Source organism: Anoplophora glabripennis, unplaced genomic scaffold (genome assembly GCF_000390285.2).
Source record: "Anoplophora glabripennis isolate ALB-LARVAE unplaced genomic scaffold, Agla_2.0 scaffold263, whole genome shotgun sequence".
Lineage (NCBI taxonomy): Eukaryota > Metazoa > Arthropoda > Insecta > Coleoptera > Cerambycidae > Anoplophora > Anoplophora glabripennis.
The window spans coordinates 501715-509427 of NW_019416378.1; the positions used below are offsets into that span (position 1 = coordinate 501715).

A 7713-nucleotide genomic window follows, 5' to 3' on the forward strand; every position below is an offset into this window, starting at 1 on the left:
AGTTATATTAATTTGAAAGACTTGATAAACTTATCAATTTTGACTTTTAAATGCCTTTTTTATAATATTTCATTATAACTTTAATCATTTTACCTGAAACTAGAGAAAAAAGTGTAATTATAAATTTAAATTTTCAAAAAAAGATAAGGAACATTTTTTGTAGAACGTTCAATTACCTATAAGAATACGGTTTCGGTCATTTAAAATCATCTATTGATTTTTAAGATATAAAGTTCTGAAATTGAAAAATAATTTTCCCATGCTATTTACTTAAATGGAAAATAGTAAATCGTTATGTGTGACCTCTAAATATTAATATTAAGAGTTCCGATATTTACAGGCATCTCTTCTCACCTCCCTGAATCTATTTCAGAGAGAATTTTGAAAAAAAAATAGTCGAATTTTTTTAATCAGCCTAAATTGTTTATTGAATTATTGTACACTCTAAGTATCGTTAGACCCTGTGAAATCCACCTAATTATTTAAACTATTACTATCACACGCTACAATAAAACATTATTGTTGCGTCAAAATTAGAACATTATTACAATTTTAATCTTATTATGACAAATTAATTCTTAAAAATGCATATGAACAACCAAAACTCCAAATGAATATTATACTTTAAAAAATTACAGAAAATGTTTCCGTTTTAGCAAAAAAAAAATAAAATTGAAATTTGTTTGAATTTTGAGCACTCGAGAAACATAGAAATAACTATGAGCACAGGATTAAAACTCTAATAATATTTTATTGTAACGTGTGATGTGATAGTTTAAATAACTAATTTTTCAAGAGTCTGAATCTGGTTCCGGCTGAGGCAGTACAGTAATTTCCAGAGTAGTATTTAAAAAAAATGAATTTGATGGTGGTCCTGGAGAGACGAAATGTTACATACAAAAATAATTGATTGTGCCATTCGATAGAGGGCAAAAAGTTGTCATAAGAAAGCGTTTTCCTTTTTCAATATCATCTCAAACAAGGCAGAAATTAAATAAAAACGGATTTCTAAAATTTCGATTTTTTTTTTTAATATTTCGAAAACTAATCATGTTAGCCTTGATTTTTTAGATGCATGATGTTGGTCCCCTGATTATGCAACTTTGCCCTCATTTAAGCTACTTCGTATCTCTTACCGTTTCCGAGATCCCTGTAATGAGAAGCGAATTTGTAACAGCCTGTATACAGAAAATCGCTTTTATGAAACATGCATTATTATCATAATAATAATTATTGATTTTTTTTTCAATTAAAGAAATCCTTGTATTTCAACATTTCTAGAGTTTGAATGGATTTTCTTGTTATAACATTGTCTTAAAAGTGCGACTTCTTATTTATACAACACCAGCTACAGGGTTACAGTACAGGGTTACTGGTAATAAATGTTGTCCTCTCCTTTATTTTTAAATTTAAAGAAAATAAACTAAATTATAAAGTTATAGCTGTCAACTAGAGGTATGTACTTTGCATTGTGATATTGAATTATGTACAGATTTTTTTTAATATCTCACAAAATGTATCACATTTGGACATAATACTTTTCAGGAGTTCAGTGACACAAGATTTGATGAATTTACATCTAATGGTAAGAAATATATTTCACTATTTTTATAAAGGCTGCATATAAAACTGAATATCACAAAAATTCATTCATTTTTCTAACATAAAAATAAGAAAGTTAAGGGGGGGAAGAAAGTCAGCCTTTATAAAAAATTCATTCGAATGGTGGATCTCAAAAAAATGTAAAGGGCTCTCCTTGTTCCTGATGGATCATATAAACAATTTATATACCTATTATTTTACTTTATTGCCACTGCCAACCTAAATCGCGATCTGGCTCATTCCCAATAAAGTCATTCACTGGTGCAAATATAAATATTGGATAAAAGTATGCAAATAAACCATTGGCTGTGAGATAAGAACATATTTCGGGAGTTTTATTTAAAACTTACGCAGTACTGCTACAGAACGCTGTTACGTGTTAACCTATGCCACAGAAAATTAGTTACACACATTTATCCACTTGAAAACATTTTGCGGTGGAGATAACATGAAGTTTTTGTTGTTTCTTTGTGTAATAACAGTGTAAGTAAATTTTTATATTTTCCCCATACGTGCTTGGGTATACTTTTGCTTTTTAATGCTTTAGAAAGCTGATATTACTCAACTAATAAGTATAGCAACAATTTATGCAATTGTCTCAAAGTATTTATTTGTGACAATCCTCAAGTAGCCTTTTATTTTTGGGTACTTTGCCACAATGCCAATTATTTTCTTTTTCTTCCTATTCTATTAAAATTTAAAAGATGATTTCATCAAAATGTAGAAACTTAAAAGAAGATATTTATTTTGATGGGTGACTGAGGATAGGTCACCATATACAATTTTTAAATAGTATTAGTGTATTATAGTGTATTATACATACAAAATTATTGTAGAAAATAATGAAATAAGGTTTTTCAAAAGGATATTTTCTGTATAAATACTCCAAAACAATGGTATTTCTTACATCAGGCCAGATAATATAAAAATTTTTAATTCGTTTCTCGTTAAAAGCTTTTTTCTAATAACATAAAATATTCATTTTCTTCTAATAAATTAATATTGCATAATTTTCTACATAATTTACGTGTCACATTTAACTTCTCTTTGAATGAAAATATTACTACAACTATTACTACTATTTTAAATTTTTAAAATCTGATATATAGAAGACATTAATTCCAAAGGACGTTTAGAAAACAATACATTGTTTCATTTTATAAACTATATTTCACGTCTGGACTTACAGTTCATAAATTTTGTAAAAACAGTCGCTGTCCTCGATAATATTCAGTTTACGAATAGAACCAGTGCCATTATTTTTAATGTCAAACATCGGTATAAAAATTCGATCTGGATATCGGCCAAATAGTTCAGTAACACATGAATTATTTTAAAAATAAACAAACTTTTGATGCTGTTGTTATGGTACAGGTTTTGTATACTTGTTATAAGTTTAAAAATCATACTAGTCCAATCAAATTACACTTGGAGAAAAAAAAATGTTACCTAGACTTAGTGGAAACGGTTTGAATTTTTTTTAAATGTAAACAAGTTATCAACAATTATTGAAAAATTCATTGTTGCAAGTCATTTTTTATTTCTTTTGCATTTTTGAGCATGTTTTTGAACTGTGATTACAGATTTTTTTATTTCACCAAAAAGTATATGTCAACACGAAAAAAAATGATCACCGGCAAAACTCTGTACGATGATTTTCCTAAGTAGAATTTTTCTTTGAAAAAAAGTGTTTCAGACCGGAAAAAATGAATATCTCGGAAACTTCTTGATTTTTTTATCTAAAAAAATGTGTGGTTATTTAAGACACAGAAAGGTATACTTTCACCAAGTTTCGTCAAAATTAAATTATTTTTTCGGAAATGAGAAATAAAAAATTAAGAATAAGAAAATAAACGGTTTTTCGCATTTTTCTCGGAAATTTTGACGTTATCTTAAAAAGTGACGTTGACAAAAGTTGTAGATTTTTGCATGATCTACAACTTTTGTATAGGACACTTTTTTGTTTGACGTCAACTTTCAATCCCAATGATACAATTTTTCTCAACTTTTCAACCCCTCAAATCAAACCTCCACGCATTTATTTTTTTTTTTTCGTTTATTATAAGCCCCTTTACCATTTCCACTTATAAAAGTCCAGGTAACAATTTTTTTTCTCCCTCTAAATGAGTTATTTCGATCAGTCTATACGTATTAAAAATCATACGTATACTTCTGATATCTGACAAGAAAATAAAAAGTACAAAAAATAACTTGATTTTCGTATACTAAATTATGATTCTTAGTTACAAATAACTGTTTTTTTAATATTTACGTTAAATAAACAAACTGTAAGTATTAATTCACTACTCTTGATTATATTATAACATTGGAGAGATTCTAATTTACAAATACACGACATGCAATTCTGAAAATTCTTATATTATCGCATATTACATATTATATGTATAAGCATTTTTAATAAGTGTTTACAACAGTGAAAATGGCGTTAATTTTAATGATCTTCTATAAAAGTTGTCTGTGTTTAAAATAATTTTACAAATAACAGCACTATGGTTCTGTTTACTGGAATTGATATCTTTTCTTAGAATTCCAGTGAAATACATCTGGATTCTGATATACTCCTTGGGATAAAACAAGTATAAAAAATAATAAATATATCTTAAAATCGTCATTGTTCGCAATACTTTTAGAAGCTTTCTTTGTTTTAAAAAAATTAGTTGTAATTTATAAAAATTCTTAAAGGAGACTCAATTTTACCAAACCAAAATATTTAATAGTTATATTTATTTAACCTTAACATTGTGATGCAGGGGTCTTGGAACTCCATCTCGACAAACATCGTACGGACTGCTTAGATCATTCTATGTTTACTTTATTTTTCATTGAGATCAAATTCATTCATAAAGAAAATGTATTTAAAAAATATATTTGTCTAGAACACGGTGAGGTTATTACAAAACACTTTTTATGGTGTAGTATATAGGTATTGTTTTCATAATAAAGTATTTAACGATATTTTAGTAAATGGGTGGGGGAAACCCCTAATATCTGATCAGAAAAATGGATTTTTTTAAAGATTGGCTCATCAAAAGCCCATAGTGTTATACCTCGTTGGAAAGGTCTTTTCATGCTTTATCTCGTGGTGAATGCGTAATATCATTTACCTCAATATGGAAACCTATAGATGGCGTTATTTCAAAAGAATGCCGTTTTATGGATTCCTCTCAAAAATTTTAAATTCAATGCTATAAGTTTTCTTTACATAAATGAAATCAGCACAAAAAATTAATGAATATAGTATAAGTTTGAAATTTCTAACGAAAGTGTTGTTTATTTATTGGCGCTATTTATCCAAGTTTAGGTATAAACATCTTTACTTTTGTTAAAATTTAATTGTTCTTTCTTTACATTAATTAAATGTCTTTTCATTAGCGTCGTGTTACTCAATTCATTATCATTATTTATTTTTTGCGAATAACTTGATAGAAAAAAAAGATATCGAACCCTTTATGGCGTCAAAATGGAGCTAATTTTATGCTTTTCAAACTAACCTATAAAAAGTTTTATCCTGCTATTTCACGTTTTTAAGAAAACTTGGATAAATAGCGCCAATAAATAAACAACACGTTTGTTAGAAATTTCAAACTTATACTATATTCATCAATTTTTCATGCTGAATTCATTGATGTAAAGAAACTATAGCATTCCATTTAAAACTTTTGAGAAAAATCCATAAAACGGCATTCTTTTGAAATAACGCCATCTATAGGTTTCCATATTGAAGTAAATGACATTACGCATCCACCACGAGATAAAGCATGTAAAGACGTTTCCAACGAGGTATAACACTATGGGCTTTTGATGAGCCAATCATTAAAAAAATGCATTTTTCTGAGCTTCTCCCACCCTTTATGTCAAGAGATAAAACAAAATGTCAGTAACAAACGTTATGCGCAAAGAATCCGGTTATCCATATTTGTACTATTTAATATATCTTAATAGGAAACATTTCTGAGAAAAATTCAACTCTATGTTTTAGTATATAGATTGCGCCCCCTAGCGGCCGAGCTACGAACTTGAAAACTATTTCCAACGATTTATATTGGTCGACATGTGAATCAAAAATTTTTTCCAGAAGCTCTGGGGCCTATACTTTCTCTAATATCGTACCTCGTCCACCTTAGTGAGACACCCTGTATAGGTTATCACATATCCAGAATTTCTCGGACATGTTCTGTTTTTTAAGCATTTGTGACGTCAGTCGGGGTCCTACCATTTTAATTACAAGTTCATTTTATTTTTGGAAAAGTTCCAAAGATTTGGAAAACGGGTTTTACGTCAAACAATACTTACAACCTCACCTTACTTATAACGCATCCAAACGTCAGTTATTTTTGCAAACTTGTGTTGTCTAAAATAAATATTTTTCACCCCATCTGGAGGCGGTAAGGCCCACAGAAGGTGAAAAATTATTCACTCTCAAATATAATTTTTTTGACCTATAATGTAGCTAATATAACTTTTTTAGTCACCATTTGTGAATCACCCTGTATATCACCTTTGCTACAAAAACCCCGCTTGCGGTTTTTTAATTTGCTTTTTTCGTTTTCCTGTGATGGCGGCGAACCATCAGTTCTGTACGCTTTGTTGTACTCTAACTAATGTATTTACTTATTACATTTGTTTTGATACAACAGCAATTGGAACTAATAATAAGTAATTCTTCAATTTTAGACTAACAGTACACCAAACCATTAATGCCTCTTTCACATACGGACAGCCATGCAGCGAACGCAATACGGCGTATCTCTACGTTACGACATGGAGACTGCCCAATCAAAAGGAAGTAAATTGCGTTGATATCAGCGGATTCAAGAAGAGCTTGTCTACGTCTTTCAATTTGTCCCACTACAACCTCTTCTTCGAGCGTGTGGCAAGAGCAGATACCATCTACGCGGACCACATGGGCTTGAAGAGGTTTCCCATCCTCGTCATCTACGCCCTACCCAACACAGAGACGATCGACATGTCTGCTAACGAAATCTCTAAATTGCCACCCAACATCTACAAAATCGCTCCAAAGCTTACAAAACTTCTCTTTTCGGAGAATAAAATTATTATACCAAAGAGGAAGCCTCTAATGGCATCTCCTACATTAAAAACATTGATGTTGAGCGACAACAGTATAAACTATTTGAGCAAATTTACCTTTGCAAAGTTGCCGGCATTAGAAGTGTTATATCTGGATAGCAACAGACTTAAGTTCATCCATCCTAAGATGTTCGATCCGATGAAGAACTTGAAATATCTACACCTAGGGAAGAATTTCTTGGCACATATTCCTCCAAAAAGTGTTATGCCCACATCAATTCAACAGTACATAACGAAAAGTCAGCGCCCTCTTAAGCGGAGATCGGTCGAACGTAAAACTACCAGAAAACATCGAAAACAAAAGTTTATTTCCAATAAATTGCCTCAGTGATTCCAAGCTCAGCTAAAGGAAAGCAACTGGAAACATTCAGCTTTATCGCTTGTTTTTCCACTTTGGAACTTAATCTTTTTACAAGTACGATAAGAAGTTGTACATTATATCTACAAATACCTATATCCTAGCATTGGTAATAGGACAAGGAAATTTGTACGATTAAAATAAAACTATTGAGACTAATATAACTTGGAAACGTATGGCTCAATGTACAAACGTTTTAATTTGAAAATTGTGTCGGTATTTGGTGCATCTACTATTATCTAAATAAATTATGGTAGAAATTTGAGGTAATATAACAAACACACTTCCAAAACTGTACAGGGTGTCCCGCATAAGAACCGACACAGGGCAGGTGCATACAGGGGTGTCCAAAATATTGTAATTTAACCAAACTTACCTATATACAAAGTTGCACCCCTGAGGATTTAGGGCCCCCAAAGTGGGGCCCTCAATTTCGAAATTAATTGATCTCTTCAACACTTTACCGCAGAAGAACCAAATTTGGTGCATGATTTATGTTTATTACTGGTCTTTTTTGACTATGATTTAAAGTTAATTGAAGTACTACGAGGTGTTCATTGGGGATGACTGACCTTTAAAATTGTACCGACCTTTTTTTTTCATTGGCCGAATTGAATAATAATAATATTAATTCACAGCAG

The 7713-nt window shown here is 30.3% G+C and overlaps 1 protein-coding gene across 1 annotated transcript; it reads left to right on the forward strand.

Moving 5' to 3' along the window:
- Positions 1–1932: 1932 nt before the first annotated feature.
- LOC108908908 (carboxypeptidase N subunit 2) lies at positions 1933–7410 on the forward strand. The gene is made up of 2 exons (XM_018713088.2): positions 1933–2085; positions 6298–7410. The coding sequence occupies exons 1-2, from the start codon at positions 2051–2053 to the stop codon at positions 7043–7045; spliced, it is 783 nt and encodes a 260-aa protein (XP_018568604.1). The 5' UTR covers positions 1933–2050; the 3' UTR covers positions 7046–7410.
- Positions 7411–7713: the final 303 nt, after the last annotated feature.

What these genes read in the sequence shown, in the direction of transcription:
- LOC108908908 (XM_018713088.2), top strand. Translation starts at nt 2,051, where the DNA reads ATGAAGTTTTTGTTGTTTCTTTGTGTAATAACAGT. An exon ending in TTTCTTTGTGTAATAACAGT is followed by an intron (nt 2,086 to 6,297) that starts GTAAGTAAATTT and finishes CTTCAATTTTAG; the next exon opens with ACTAACAGTACACCAAACCA.